General features: G+C 40.0%; 2 protein-coding genes across 3 annotated transcripts in view; one reads left to right on the forward strand and one right to left on the reverse strand.

Annotated features, from left to right (window-relative positions):
* The window catches only part of ush2a (Usher syndrome 2A (autosomal recessive, mild)), a 237806-nt gene extending 236847 nt beyond the window's left edge, over positions 1-959 (forward strand). The window contains exons 92-93 of the mRNA XM_085369549.1: positions 279-479; positions 870-959. Of these exons, the coding sequence (XP_085225675.1) occupies positions 279-479; positions 870-959 (291 nt within the window). The remainder of the gene's footprint in view (positions 1-278; positions 480-869) is intronic.
* A 5892-nt stretch (positions 960-6851) lies between these two features.
* Positions 6852-16024, reverse strand: kctd3 (potassium channel tetramerization domain containing 3). Of its 2 annotated transcripts, none has more exons than XM_085353423.1 (19): positions 15954-16024; positions 15553-15606; positions 14648-14693; positions 14182-14255; positions 14016-14074; positions 13288-13368; positions 12959-13117; positions 11653-11743; positions 11007-11197; positions 10690-10805; positions 10421-10508; positions 9803-9919; positions 9534-9704; positions 9270-9425; positions 8894-8990; positions 8541-8734; positions 8295-8433; positions 8061-8183; positions 6852-7628 (listed from the first exon to the last, which is right to left on the reverse strand). In XM_085353423.1, the coding sequence occupies exons 1-19, from the start codon at positions 16022-16024 to the stop codon at positions 7085-7087; spliced, it is 2571 nt and encodes an 856-aa protein (XP_085209549.1). In that variant the 3' UTR covers positions 6852-7084. The 2 variants fall into 2 exon arrangements, with proteins under 2 accessions (XP_085209549.1, XP_085209540.1); XM_085353414.1 differs by having other exon boundaries at positions 9534-9755.
* Positions 16025-16656: the final 632 nt, after the last annotated feature.

The raw sequence follows: 16656 nt of genomic DNA on the forward strand, positions 1-16656 counted from the left end.
AATGGGACTGAAAGCAACCTAATTCAAAAATTAAGAGGTCTGGCACAATATTTTTGGCTATATGGTGTAATACCAACAAACTCCCATGTGTTTATTCCTCCCACAATAAACATATTCAGCTGACTTAATTTCACTCCTTGTTTTTGCTGATGTGGCTCCTAATCAAAAAGAAATCCATACCATTGAATATTAGATCTAGAAGTATTCTCTAAGTATGTGATTTGTATAAAAGGCTTTAAACCCCCAAATCAGCCTCTGAATAAAACTCTACTCCTCAGGGTCTGACAGACACAAAGATAGTGAGCAGCAACTCACAGTTCAGCCCCATCTCTGTCCTGCGGGTTCCCAGCCAAGCAGACCTCAGCCAGGCCTACTCCCAGCATTCCTTGCACCGCAGTGTAAGTCAGCTAATTGACAGGAAGTCAATGATGATGGAGGAAGGAAGCTGGGACAACCCACTGGCACACGATTCTGGACTGGTGAGTATGGAGTTATGTTTATTATGAATTTCATTTGTTAACTACAAGTACAGAAGAGAGTAGTGATGAGAATACAAACATTTTATGCTAATTATTCACCAGCCTCCTCTTTTACTATAAAGTCATAAGAATTTACAATATTATGTGTTTAAAGTTTTCATTAGTATCATTGCCTAGAAAATATATGATAAGACTTTAATAAAGTTGCTTTGGGATTGTGGGTTTGACTTGCTCAATTCCTAGATGGATGCAGAATCAGTGAAATTGTACCAGAAAACAGAAATATGGACAGCTGAAAATTGCTTACTTTATTGTTTCTCTGATTGTTTTCCCCTCTTCTTTGATTCAGACCTAAATTTTGCGATCTTGTGTGTGTTTTTTTTTTTCCAGTATGTGGAGGAAGATGAGCTTGTGGATGCCATCAAGGCCTTAAGTTCTGTGAAAAAGGAGCACACCATGTTCACTGACACTCATCTTTAAGACCTGTCAGGTTTCACAGTTGCCATTCAGACCTAGTTGTAAAACAAACTAGTAAAACACTGTTACATGCTATTTGCACAGGCGGTGCTAAATACGGTCTACTCAATTTAAGCTATAAGTTAAACAACACGTGTTATGAGGTATTAATTAAAGCATCATCATAAACTTTCTGTCACTTCATTAGGTATACCTTTTCAACTTCTCATTAACTCACTAAATATTTAATCAGGCAATCATATGGCAGCAGTCAATGCATTTAGACACGTAGACACAGACAAGATGAGCTGCTGAAGTTCAAACTGGCATCAGAATGTGGAAGAAAGGGGATTTAGGTGAGAATGAATGGTTGTTTGTTGTGGTAAAAAATTGTCTGCTGCACAGACAAATCTGCAACAACATTGTGTTTTGCTATCATGTCAATATGGACCAAAATCTCTTAGGAATGATTCCAGCACCTTGTTGAATCTATGCCATGAAGAGTTAATGTAGTTCTAAAAGCAAAAGAGGGTTCCACTCATTACTCGTAAGGTGTACCTAATGAAGCAGCCAGTGAGTGGATATAAGTAATATATATTAATATTTTGACAAATTTCAGGTTCAGAGTTGTACAGATAACCAAACATAATGTGGGAAAGAGAATATAATACAAGTATAATAAGTATAATTTTAGCCCACTTTGTGTATGACTTGAATACAGTTCACATGTGGACACAGTCAGCAGTGACATAAAATCGGTCATTATTCCGAGTCTGTTCGTGATTGTTATCCAGTATGTAGTATCGGACCGTACTTATATTACGGTCCAGAAGAGCCCTTAAAGGACTGTTCTGATTGTATTATGATACACTGTTTGCCAACTGTTAGAGGTTTAGTCGTTTTTGAAAAGTGCAGATTTACTTTAGCTTTTACCACCTGAGACCACCATAGAAATGAATGTTAATTAATCTGAGTCTATTCTTCGTCAACCAGTAATTATGCCTAGTAAGCTTTCCCAGTATAGGAGCTGTAGTTGTAATGAGAAACATGGGCTTGATGTAGTTTTATTATTAAAAAAAATGCCAACTGTTTTCTTTTATGTGTTGAATGTGGCTGGGAATCACAGATGTGCCGTCTGATTGTTGCGATTATGTGAACTTGAAAGCTCAGTCTGAAATTCGGTCAGTTGTGTGTGTGCCGTTCAGTGCAATTTCAGTTTTGAGGAAGTGGCAGTAATGTAGTCAAGTCTTTCTTAGCTGTAAGTCAAGATACACTTTTGGGTTTCAAAGTGCATTCGTCTGGATTCTGTGTTATTTGTGGCTTTTGGTAATTTTCATCCTGCTATTAAGAAGATCAAAATAAAAGTGGCAATTTAATTGTTTAGTTGAGTTTTTTTTAATGCAGAAATGAAACATCGCTTATATTAGATTGAACATAGAGACAGTATTTATTAATAAGAGGTGTTGGCTTTATGTGTAATATTGATGAGTTTGATGTTTTGTGTACAATATTGAAGCCTATTGTATTATTACAAAATTATTTTTCTTCTTTTTTTACATGATGACAGTATTATTTATGATTGTTGTATTTACAAAAGTCTTATTTATAGATGATTCATTTGTCTGTGGTTGTGTTTTTATCTGGTAAATGATAAATTTGACTATCAAAAAAATATTCTTCTAGTGTTCTTGCCTCTCATTTTCTTTTATTTTTTTTACCATAAATAAATGCAGTATTCTTGTGTCAAGCAAATTATGAACCAAATTTTTAAAGAATCAGACCTCTTGTAGCATTTAAAAGATCCACAAATGTACCAGATTAATCTTCAAGCTAATGAGGTTTAAATATGAATAAAATAATGTAGAAATACAGTTCCAAAAAGCAAAATAGCTTGCTTAGAAATAATCCTTAAAATGTATGTAGCACTTTAAATGTGCCTCAGTTGCTGCTTAAACACAGTATTAACAATGGTTAAATACTACTGGATGTTACATAATGAATGAAGTCACTCTATTAAAAGGGGCTCCATGGTGATCTAGCTGAAATGTAGATTTAGGAATCCTCTTTTCTGCTGAGTTAGTATAACACAGAATTGTGCCACCAGCTGCACAGGGACTCAGTTACCACACACACAGAGTCAAAAACACAAGCACAAATACACACAGGGCCGGTGTCTCCATCAAAACTATGCAGCAGTAATTTAGTTTTGCTCCTGCGTCCCTTGAGGGGACATCAAGACAAGTTTGAAATTAACAAAGTGGCAGTAACAAGCATGCCCTCGCTCAAGGACACCAATCTGACAAGGGCACTTCTAAAACATTCACAGCCACATTCACAGCTATTGTCAGCCACAGAGTAGGGGGGAGAGGCTGTGAAAAGAGAGCTTGTGGAGTGATTGTAAGGAACAGTATGGCCCTGAGCCCCACACACACACACACACACACACACACACACACACACACACACTTAGGGTTTTATTAAACTCATAAATCACAATGACGACAGACGCCATCGCAGAGAGGAGACTGTCTGAACAGGAAGGTTAGTGAAATGAGCGCGCTGGGGAGACACACATACACACCTTTGTGACACTCAGACAAAACAACAATTGCGCACTCTTAGTTATCCATGCAAACCTTACCCAGACGTGACTGACTTACGATGTATAGTATTAAAAAAAATAGTGTCAAAATTTTAAGTGGTAAAACTATCAGAAATTCACTTTCCTTTCAAGGATCTCATAATTTTTGTACATTTAGGAATATCAAATCCTAAAAAACACCCAAACAGCATTTGTTATAAGATTAATCCTGATATCACTTTGATGATATCTGCCCAGAAATCTCGACTGAAATGGTTCAAGACCGATGAAACATGATTCGTATGCACTGATAAATAAAGTAAATTGGAATAAAAAGGTATGTTTCTATCTAAATATAAATGTAAATTATGTAAATAGTTGAATATTTTTTAAGAATAACAATGTGAACTTATAAAAATGAAAAAAAATCTGTAATTTTAAGAAAGAAGCGAAACATGCTGAGTATAATCAGACGTTTTAGTGAACACAGTGGTAGTTTCAATTGCACGAACAATGTGACTCTATAGCAACTTAATATTTGATCATTACTCAATGCAGTGGTAAATAATATAGCATAATGCATACACAATGTAGAAAACAAGAATGCACAGGCCTTTTTAAATAAACAGATATGTATTTCTTTGAGCTCATTAGCATCTGGCTGCCATATAATGTAAACATAGCCAGGGGAGGTTAAGGAGCAACAGATAAGAGACACTGCAGAAGATAAACAAATAACTATGTGCAGAAATACTCATTTAACTCCATGTTCCTATAGAAAATATACATTAGCAGGTTAGGTCCGATAGCATGATTATATTAATATAGGCCTTATGTTTGTATGAACAGCGTATACATCAACACACCATTAGACAAATCAATGCATCCGCATCAGGATTTTGTTCTGATTACACGTCCACATTGCACACACTTAATGTATCAAAATGTTACATCTTTGTACAAGCCGTTAGCACACGGTCAGTTCTGTCGTCATTCAGAAATGATTACCAATGAAACATGTTACATTGCTGCTGCTTTTGGAAAAGTGTGATTAATATTTCAGGACATGGTTATGCTAATTAAGGTTGTCACTCACAGATATTTTTTTGTTTCCAACCTATATGGTATGCTTAAAACTAAAAGTACAAGTTACATTTTAAAAAAATATATAAAATCCCCCATCTTGGGAGGAAGTTTCGACTTTCCGATCTTAATGCATGTGAGGGTTATGTGCAATGTAGTCTGCTAATGTAATGTTAAGTGCCCATGTATCAACCACAACATCCGTATCGGACATTTACTGTTCTCAGTGTTGTAATGTTTATATGTTGCCAGTGCTGGCTAAAGACAGTGTGATGAAGAGCTGAAAGACTTTAAAACAGTTCACTTACTTTTTTCATATTCAAGATTTCTTTGTTTCCCTGGAACAAATTGGGGAATTTAAAAAAAAAGCAAAAAAAAAAGCAACCACAACATAATAAACATCAGTATCACTGTCGATCCAGAATTTCACAGTACACTCATCGGTAAATCCCTAATTACTTAATATTTAATGCCACTCTTTACATCTATTTTATCCCGCTGTAAAATCATAACACAATTCTAGCCAACAGCGACGTGGGCAGGTCTGTAACGTGCCTCCACAATGAGCTCCGTCTTCACAAGCATTTGGTCACAATTTCTTTCAATTAAAACACATTAACGGACTGATAACCGCCAAACAAGTTACATAAGGCACTGCAACAGTCATTCAACACAACACACATTTTATACCTGTTTCAAAGGGAGTAAAGTGATGTAGTGTAGGTCCTTGTTTTAGCATGAGTGTAGTGTGAAAATAAAAAAATAAATAATCAGAGTGATCTCACACAGGCACCACTGTGAAAATAATAATAATGATAAAGCAGGAACACAAACGGTTCCTCTTACTTGTGAACTATAACAACAAGCTGACAATAAAATGTGTTCTTTCTCTCTGTTGAGACAAGAACTTGACTATCTATACCACAAAATACTAAAAAGACATTTGCTTTTACTATTTTGTGTAAATATAATTTTTTTTAGCTTCGAGCACTGAATTATCTTCTTTGAATTCCACATATAGATCGTCTAATAAAATACCTCACATTTTTTAACATTGCAGTCCAACGCTTCACACAACTGTTTCAATTTTTGTCTTGTTTGAGGATCAAAGAGCCTGTTGAAACACAATTAGCATCAAAGGAGATTAACAGCGTAACTTGACTGGAACTAACGGGTAAAACTGTGCCAGCTGGAGTGAAAAGCAGTCACTCATCCACACGGGGGTTCGACGTTTTTGCAGGCTGTTATCCACGTAGATTTCAGTTTGAATCGCCCGGGAACCAGAGTTATTCATTTCTGGTGTGCATGATAAATCCACTGTTGCATAGTACTGAGCTGTCATACAACTCTGTAAAGTTGTATCGCCTGCTTGAACTGCTCGCTCTCTATTGGCTTTTTAGTGTTGTTGCTTTAACAACAATAATTACTGTGTCCCAAAGTATTCTAGGATCCAAGTATCTGCCTAGAATTCTAGTGAAGGTAACACATTTAAGGTAAGTAAAAATCGATTGCACGACAAATTGCACATAGTGTCAGAGATGCTTGATATAATCGTGGTCTGCTCAATTCCACTGCTCTAGTGCTGAACGGATGAGTCAGCCAATCAGGTGATCAATCACCAAATGGGGTCTAGTTTTACTGATTTGTTCCCTTTTTATACCATTATAAGTGAAATAGTTTGTGATAGGTAACATGTTATGACACTGTTTTAGACTAAAACATCTAAAATGACTTATATGATAATAGAAGTAACTGTTAGTTACAGATATGAAGATCAGTTTAGATCAGGTTCTGAACAAAGTAATGCACACCTGATATAGGTTATTAGAAACACTTTGAAATATCTTGGTAAATGGTTACTGTTAGTGCTGTGGTATGTTATTAATGTTAATTAGTTCATGTTTTCACATTTAGAAGTGACCGACCACTCCTTTAACCGTACCTCGTCAAACAGACTTTTGTCCTGTTCTTGTAGTGGCTGTGTGTTCCTTAAGATGTTGCGTGAGCAACATCATAAAAGGAAGAAAAACGCATTTTTCTTTCCAGGACTGAGCCAGCAAACGATCTGATTCATGCCTAAAACTTAAAGTGCTAAAAAGATTATCAGAAATCTGTTAAGACAGCCTAAAATAAACACAAACAGAGACAGGAGGAGCATTACTGGCACCTGGCAGATTTTTACGAGGGTGAGTGATCTAAGAAAAAAAAAGAAAAGCATTCCTGCCATGACAGTGATGTTAGCGTTGGGATGTTGTATATTTATGTTGCGCTCAGTATAACATGGCAGCACTCCTGTTGTGTGGGATTTGAAGAGAAACAAACATCCTGAACCATACTTTAACAAGGCTGTTGTGGAGGCGGAAAGGGCCGTCGCTGCTTTTTTGCTTCGTGTTCCTCTTTTGCTCTTAAATTCTGTTATCATGATCACCTAGAGAGTGTACCTCTACGAGATAACTTCCACCGAGAGCAAGAGAAAAGGCGCCCTTCACAGGCTGCTGTCCTGGCTGGATGGCTCAGGTACCAGCTTCCTGTGTCGTGGTGAGGTGGACAGTTTGGTGGGGGAAGGAGAGGCATTTGAAGAAGAGTCGCTCCCACCGCCTTCTGATCCAGAGGGGACAGAGGCAAGGTGTGGAACTGGAGGAGCCCTCTTTCTCCCAAGAAAGCTTCCTTCCAGTACTCCTCTTTTCCTCACACCTCCATCAACCTTCACCGCGTCTCCTCCCGATGCAGGAGCCTCTCCTTCTTCTGACTGAGCATGTACCTTTCGCCTGACGTCACCTCCTGGAATTGGGCTGTCTGGAGGCTGCCGTGCAGATTCCTGACTGGATTCAGCTTTTGTGGCAGATACTCCAGACGCTCCAGCTGTTGTGTTACAGCTTGCACTTGTGGTACGGGAAGCCCACAGCTCCAAGACTGAGGCTCTCCTCTCACTGTCTTCAGGCCCAAAGTCACAAAGAGAGCGGCGGGCATCAGGGGTCTGCCCTGTGCTGTCCAGGACACCTCGAGTCAGGCTGAAGTTCTGGAAGTCTCTATGAAAGCATGATAATATAGACAGTCACCGCTAGATAGATAATGGAACATAATGCAAACAGGGACAACTCAGCATTTCCTGAACTTACATTAGTAGAGCATAATCAAATTACTATGTTATTGAAATGCCAAGCAAAGCGACTATAAAGCCAAGTGCTTCTGTTATTGTAAGGCACCACAAAGTTTCCATCTCTCCCTGCTCTGTCATCAGCCAGAGCTCTTCTTTGGCGAAACACAGCATTGTGGGTGAAGAACAACTGATTTAGAAAGTGGTTAAATCGCACAAGAAAAACACTCAATCTTGCTTACTAGTCTCAATATTGGGTTTTGTTTTTTTGGGGGGGTTTAAGTTTTGAAATCCTAAAGTTATCACCTTAGTATACTCTTATTTGAACCCTTCTAGTATAAGTGTTTGATAAATGATATTTCACCGGTAGCTGTGGAAGGACTCAGTTCGACGAGCACGGGCCAGCAGGGGGCTCTCTCTGTAGGGTCGCACAGCTCCATATGTAGCCTGGGTCTCGGGAATGGGCTCCGGTGCCTGTAACTGCAGACTGATGACAGAAAAAGAAGAAGTCTTTTATGTTCCTTCAAACACATCTTCTGATAATTCAGACGGCATATATAGGCTTGTAACCTCAATAAATGAGTGCTGCCTTTCTAACCTCGAACAGGACTCTCGGAGGCGTGTGTGGTGTAGCAGAGAGGGGGCGGGGCTAATGTTAGGTGTCGCACAGCGGGAGGTGCTCAGGTCGCACTGGTCCAACAGCTGTAGCAGCTCCTCCTCTGTAGGCCCACCTATATCTATCAGAAACGAGAGGAGCCTCATTAAAAACTTACTGTTTCATTAAAACAAACACAACATTCGCCTTCACATTTCTGGCTTTTCACTAATCTCTCTCCTTCCTCACCCTCTTTCTTCCTCTCTTCTCCTTTATTGGCGGTGTCCATCGCAGTGGTCAGGTCCCACATTTGGATGCTGCCATTGCCGTGACCTGTGAACAGATAACGGCGAGGTCGGGACCCCATTCGACTGGAGCCCTCACACTCCCGTACCATGAAGCAAGTGATGGTGGTCCCATCCACTGACTGCACTTCGCAGATCCTGAGACACAAATATGTCATTTACCGGTAGTAAATTTTAAAAAGAAGTGCCAAGATCCTAAAGGGACATTTAATGAAAGAAAAAAAATATCATGTATGTCAGATAATAGGAAACAAAGTCAGATAAAGGTCAGGGGAGCAGAGAGGCAGGACATTGTACCTTTTCCCAGTTGACGAGAGCCTCACAAACAGTTTGTTGGTGATGGGGATCACCTTCTGGATAAAAACTTGCTGATCATCTCTCTCTCCAAAAGGACCTGAAAATAAAAAGCCAACTCAGTGATGTTAAGATACTGCACAAATACTGCAAAAGCCACTACGTAAGGTGGTTAATCATAATTAAATTTTATTCTTTTTCAGTGTCAGCTTCACCAACATATAGATACATTTTCAGTTAAGGTTAATAACGATGATGATGATGACCGGTAACTCTAACCCTATTTTGCACAGGGTGGGATTTGTTGTTTATCTTATCAGTGGTGGATTAAAGAAATTCATGTGTATTACAGTGCAAACACACTTTTTAACTCTCTCACCTATATCATTCCCAGAGCCGTAGCTCCCGTGACTCTCTGCTTCCTCCAGAGACAGAATCTTGAAGGAAGCTAGAGGGGTGGAGCCTGGCTGTGTGGAGATCATCCCTCTGAAACGGGTTACTGTCCACGTCCGAACGTGGTTGTTATCTGCACACACTGACAGACACAAATACACAACCACATAAGATGCAGGCAGCTGTTATCCTATAAAATCCTCTATAGCCCACACATAGACAGGGATACTGCCTGCAACACCTTCCTCACCTGATACCAAATGTTTCTCAGACAGCATGATCTTTGTCACTGGGCTCCTGTGCACAGTGAAGGTCTGAAAGAGCTGGGGTCCTGATCCTACTGTCTCTGGGTGTTGCACGATCACTCTCACTGCTCCACTACTAGTCCCATAGGCTATCTCGATCCAGTTCCCACTCACACCTGAGAGTAGGAGCAGTGGAAAAACAAAAAGCACAATATAAATATGTACAACTAAGTAACGGTAGTTTTTCTGTGGGAAGAAAAACTTGCCCACTCACTGGTTTTAGGTGTGAGGTAGACAGACAGTGCAGTGATGGCGTCATTGGATGGGTCGTGATAAAGCTCGGTCACCAAAAGATCGTTGTCTTTCATCCTCAGAGGAAATTTTTGCATGTCTGAAAAGAAGAAGAAGGTTACATGTTAGCGTGTCTTTGTTGGGGTTTTATAAGCCCTTCACTGAATCATTCACTGACTCAGATCCTGGAATGAATCCTCTTAGTAAATTTCTATCTTTTAGATGGGGGGGGGGGTGGAGGCCATGGTTGTTTTATAAGCATTTCATAGAGAATGATGAATGCATGAAGCAAAAAGACATCTGTGTTTATTAGAACTGTTCCAGAATATTTTACTATTTTGGGGTTTTTTTAGGTATTCATTTTTAATCTGCTTCAGTGCCTGAAATGTTTGATAGGCACAACAGTGATCATCATGGATCAAAGTTACCAAGTTGCTCCTGGTTTGAAGAGAAAAAGCAAGGGCAGTACTGCTTGGCTCACACAGAGAGGAACACCTCTGTCTGTGGCATTTGACAAGAGGTTTAAATGGAATAATGGAATAAAAAAAAAATCCATAAACTGTGTGACAGACAGAGAAAACATAAACCTGTCTGTGTGTACCTATGTAGTAGATAGAGCCATTGTTACAGCCCAGTAGCAGGAAGGATCCTGCAGTGTCACAACTGGTGATGGGAACCACATCTTGAACCTAACAAGAAAAAAAAGGGAACTAAAAATCAGTTCAGTACTGGTGCCTCTCACTGGGAAGCAAATCTAAGTTAAACAAATGCACAATTCAATTATTCAGTATATCATTTTTAATAAACACAAACAAGGAAAATCACAAGCACTCAGCCCGCTCTGTGTTTTACTCACATACGCTCTCCTACCTGCCAGTGTTGTGTGACAGCGTTCCACACTCCAACCTTTCCTGTATGACTGGTAGCCACCAGCTGGTTCCCGATAAAGAAGAGATCGTCAACAGGTACGCCGAGACTGAAAACCCCTGGGGCAGCGCGTGGAGAGAATGAACTTTAACAAAGTTGTAGAAAGCTGGAAAACGTGAATGTAGACTAAAGGTGGAGTCAGAGATTGAAGGAAGTTACGGGTGATACAAAATGGTATGTATGTATACCTATTAAAAAAATCTAGCCTGAAGCTTTAAAATGGGGGGGGGGTTCTGTTTATTTGTTTTTTGTTAGCCTACCTATCTCATTACCGCTGCCTCCATCTTGGATACTCCAGAGGATGATACTGCTTTCAGAGGCGGCAGCCACCATCTTGTCTTTATCTCCGTGTGGGCCGCCCACCACCTTTGCATTCAGTGCAATACGTTCAATGGTCCAGTCAAGGTAGGGAGAGGAAAACACCTGCTGCCATCCAGAGGATTCCTTTATCCTGCAGAGAAAAGAACACAGAAATACTTTTTACCCTCTGATTATTTTTATGCCTTTCTCGTTAAGTTTTTAAATCGAGAGTGACAAACATGCACCTCTGCACTGGAACAGTTGGATTTGGTTAAGATTAAAGAAGTCTGATATATGAGCTTTCATAAATGTGAGCGTACATACCCACTCTTATTACACCTAATAAAATTTTTACCAGGTTGTCCATGTTGTAAAAAATGGATATTCGCAAAAAGAAATAATATTTTACTCTCAGTGTGGACTGTTTGCTTCAGCTATAATTAATATTTGAATCAATTTAACTCGAATAAAACCAAAGATGACAGCTTGAATGCTGGCACTCAGAAACACGAGACATAAAAGACAATGAATGCATGTGTGCATTATAAATTATTTAATGTGTCCCACTTTTGAGCTAGAGCTGTATGAGAAATGTTGTAATATTACCTGTAGCAGATTACAAAGTGCGCATAGGCTGCTACAATCCAGTTGTGGTGTCCTGCTATAATCAGCACCTTCCTAGGGTCAACCATGGGACCTGCACACACAAACAAAACACCATTAACCTCATGTCTGTCATGATACGTTGTGTGGCAGGCAGGGGAAGGACCCAAGATGCAGATTCGCAGACACGGGGATAAACTCAAAAACACAGCTTTATTGCTGGCCACGGGAGGCAATACAAATAAACTAAAACTGGGAAAACTAAAGCATGAACTGTACAAGGGAACCGAACCACGGGGAGAATTACACACAACATGAGGGAGAACACGACGCCGAACAGAGGGAGACTCAGACAGAAATACACAGAGGGTAAACGAGGAAAGTGGGCACACACGGGGAACACAGGTGACACTGATAATCATAACGAGACAGGGCGGGGTGAACTGAACATGACATGTAGAGGCACAGAGGTTCCGACAGGAGGAGAGAGAGCACGGGGAAAACACAGACATAACGGGCTGGGGAAACATGAAACAACCACAAAGGGAGACGAGGGCTCATCAATACATAGAGGGCACACAGGGGGGAGAGAGCCATGAAGGGAAAACACTTAGGGAACAACACAACAGGGCAACTCAGAAGACATGGCCTAAATAAGGAACGAAATACAAAAATACAAAGAACTAAGAATACTGGGCCCACATGGCCCAGGACCATGACAATGTCTTTCACAGCATGCTTAGCAAGACTTTTTTTCTGCCTAATTACTCATTTATTGGTTTCTAAATTACCTAAAATGTGATTCAGATCTCTAAAAGCAGCCAGACACTCTACTCTCTGTTTATTACCTCTAATATGTACATCACATGATACCATCATTAGCAAGGAGCAGACCAATTTGAAACTAGGCTACTTCAGTGAGTGCTACTAACGCGCTAAAAGGATGTCAGGTCATATTAGCTCCAGCAGTGATGCACACACACACACAAACACACTGTACATGAACTGAACTCTCTTACTGGCATATAGATACTGATGTGCCACACATACGACTGTATCATAACTGTCCTTGCTCCTTCACATGCAGTAGATGCACAGTTGTTGGGGAAGGCAGAAGGCAGATTCCTGTTTCTACTGACAAGTCACTTACTACAGTTCCTGCTTGTTTTTTATTCTGAGATTACGCCTACAGTATATTCCACAACTGAGTTTTCACAATTTGCTATAATAGATGTAAGCACATGCAAAATCTTCAGATTATGACTATTATTCATCTTCTGTATTCAGAGAGATGTCGCAGGCTACTTGCCCAGTTTGTGGCCGTCATCTGTTCCAGGCGAGGCAGAGAAGGATGGGTGAGAAAGGGGGCCAACGCGGGTGAAGCCCTCTGCTCCACTAGGGCCTGGCCGTTCATCTGAAGCAGAGCCAATGGGTGCTGATGCGGGGCTTGATTTTCGTGCAGGGATGGCTGTCAAGATTAACAGAAATTTATAAATAAAAATTCCTGCTGACTTTCACTTTTGTGCTGTTCTAGAACTTAAAAGCAGGTTATTTCCATTTTTAAGATATTTTTAAATAAAACCTCAGAAGGATGATCTTTCAGTTCAGTTTCAGTGTCGCTCAGTTTCACGTCTTTACCTGGGGGTGGCAGGTAACCATGGAAGAGAACACTACCACATGATGAGCGGTCCAGTTCCTCACACAACAGCAGGCGACGCACTGCACATGTATGCACGCACACAAAGACAGAGGGGCAGACAAAAAAACAAAGCAAAAAGCAACAATATGCAAATTAGTATTAGGTCATTATCATAATAACATTAATATGGGTTACTTAATATAGTTACTGCTGCTGATTTTCTTTTTCTTTACTGATGGAAATTTTCCTCAGGATCTCGTTCTTTAGTTTGTTTTGCCAAAGTTCATGTCCACTTTGATTCAAATTAGATCCAAGTACTTTGTTCTGTATATACGAAGGTGATCAGCTTTCACTGAGGTAAGCTTCCCATTTGAGTACAGAGACAATGCAGGGAAGTTACAAACACTGAAACAGGATGTAAAACAACATTAGAGTACGTGGAACTAACACTATTACAGCTGCGAGGTTGGTTAAATTGAGCCTCAAAAAAAACATTCACTAAAGAGCAACATTTCACATTAACGACAGCAGCTCTTTGTACTATACTCGTTCCAAAATAAACCCCAACCTACTCAACTATTATGCAATACCTGCTGATATTGGAGACATGGAGTGAACACTGCAAAATGTATTGGCTGCAAAACAGGTTTATTATAAGCTTTCCACAATGTTTGTACTCATACTTGGCTGACTCGGTTTCCTGTTAAAACTTTGTTCCACAACATACCCAGAGGAGTAATCCCATAAAACTCTGCTTCATGTCTCAGGACGCTGATGTTGACACCCCTGCAGAGAGAAACAAACAGCATATTTGTTCTGTAAGTTACGAGGAACAAAGCGACAGAATTACACCAAAAAATAGATATTTTCTGAACATCATTAAGACTGCTCACCGCAGGTCCAGTTCTTTGGTTCGGAGGAAATTCAATATTGGTGCAAAAGCTGTCGGGTCTCTGTCAATAAATATCTGAAAGGCAGAAAATCAGTTGGTGAGGACTGAAGATCCAGTAGTTTGTCGCAAACAAAAGCTGACTAACTATTAAGTCACTTGATTGGAGAGTTAATGAAAATGTCACGGCTCTGGAGAGTTACAGTGAACATTTCTGTTTATTTTCTAACACTTTTCAGAATCCACAACAAATTCTGCAACTAAAGTTATGAAGTCAGAAGTGGCCTTGCAAAAACAGCGCGTCATCCAACAGCAGAGAAGTGGATGTCAGCTCATCTGCTCATCTCAGCATCATGTATCGTACTTCAGAACAGTAATGTGTAACAGACAAAATGTCATGTCCTTTTTTCCCCCTGATGTTGGATGGTGCCTGCAGATGCTGCCCCAGTTTGGAAGCAACAGCTACTCACAGCTCCAGTTTCATCCCGAAGAGTGGAGATCCTTCCACTCAGTAAACTGGAAAAGAGACACACACAAGAGTTCTCCAGTTAGCTAAAGCACATCTCTATTTCCACTTACCACCAGTGTCACCACAACAAGCAATTATTTTACAATAACAAACACTTGGCTAGCCTGTTGACACTGAAATACAAATTATTACCATGTCAGTGTGTGCTGTTATTAACTATGACTATTAAGCTGAAAGAGTCTGCATGAAAAAGAAAAAAAAAAACTTCAGACAGCTGGCAGCAGAGCAGATAGACTGACAGACGGGCAGACAGACAGGTGCCTTGGCAGGCATTTACACTACTTGGTCAGCTGTTGTCAAACTGTGAGCCAGTCCAGTGTTTTGAGTTTGTTACGACTCTGGTATCTGCCTAGCCCCAATCAGCTGTTTAGCCTTAGAGGGTAGGATTCCCTCTAAGGCTAAAATCTGATTTTAAAAAAGCCACACATTCCAATACCTTTATTATAACATTTACATTGAACACTTTTGCACTGAGGACTACTTTATTATGAACCTTTTTCCGGTAATAGTGAATAGTAATTCTAATCCCCTGATATTTACCATCACTGGGATTGTAGCGGGATGAAGTAGGGCAGAAATGACATAATGTAACATCCATACTTAACATTAATTATGTAATATGAATGAGTGCATAGTAATATGCTCACTGAGTCTGACTGCTATATGCATTTAGATCATTTTCTACACAGCAGCTGTAGACAATACAGAGAAGTCACACAATTTACAACTAAAGTGGAGCTTCTTATTTGGTAGCAGCAGTAAGGGAAGAGCAGTAACGCAATCAGCTCCGTGTATTAACCAAATATATCCCATGTGCTTTACAAGAGTCTGGCAGCATTTACAAACCTTGAAAAGAAAGAGTCTGGGATCCACATCAGAGTCTGTCTGGAGGTGCTGAACCTGCAGTATGAATTATAACAAAACACAGTATTGTGAAAAAATAGAAAGTTGCATCATTAAAATCGTTGTGACCACTATAATTAGTGGTCACAACAATGACTGGTGTGGCTAAAAGAAGAAAAAAAAACCTGCCTTTATTATTAAACTAATATATTGTGTATTTTCAGTGTGTACATTATCCCTCGTGTGTAAGAAAGTAGGAGTAACGATCAAGTAAACAAGCTTGTGTCTACTCGAGCTACATCCGTGGCTGTTTGTCCATGTAAACACACATCATTACCCACAGGAGCTCAAATTTCACAAATAATTGCCATCATCTTTTGAGGTGTCCCACTGACGAAGCTTACCTCGTCCCACCGACGTTTAACTGAATGATCTCTCCCATCGCAGGCGTTAAACTGTTACCATTTGTGGCCATGATGAAGTGAACCAGCGAACAGTCGCTGCTCCGTTATGAACGTTTCTGTCACGAAGGCTAGCTTGCTAACGCTCCAGTCCCCAGCTCAGCTGATGCCCCGACTCCTCAGCCTCACAGCCTCTCCTGCTTCCACCTTCCATAAAATATCAGTTATACACGACCTATGTGAATCGCGTTGCTATCATGAAGCCTCCGCATAGTGAGCGAAGACGGGCTGGGAGTGTTTTTTAATCAAAAAGGCAGCCACACAATAATTCCTTTATTTCCCTGCGCGCTTGTTTGCATCACTGCATAGATGTAAATCGTGGATACTAGGTTGCGCAGGATTTTAGCAACGTGAAACAGCTGTACGAGCCAGCTAAAAAAAAAAAAAAAAAAAGGCAAGAGAGTTCCCCTCTAGCAACTTCCGCTTTCGATGAAACCACGTGGTGCCAATCGCTAAAACAATGTTTTAAGGGGAAAATTATTTTTAATTTATAATTAATTTAGTATTGCTAACCGGCACGAGATACGTACGTTTAATTAATTACTAAAATAGTCGTATGACATACAAGCACATATTTATGAAATTACAATGCCCAGTGAGAACTTTTGAACTTGTATCTCATATTAAGGGATCTATCTGGATTGTT

The sequence above is a fragment of the Diplotaxodon limnothrissa genome, linkage group LG1, assembly GCF_057381915.1.
Source record: "Diplotaxodon limnothrissa isolate DT_005_m linkage group LG1, D_limnothrissa_male_GT1.1, whole genome shotgun sequence".
NCBI lineage: Eukaryota > Metazoa > Chordata > Actinopteri > Cichliformes > Cichlidae > Diplotaxodon > Diplotaxodon limnothrissa.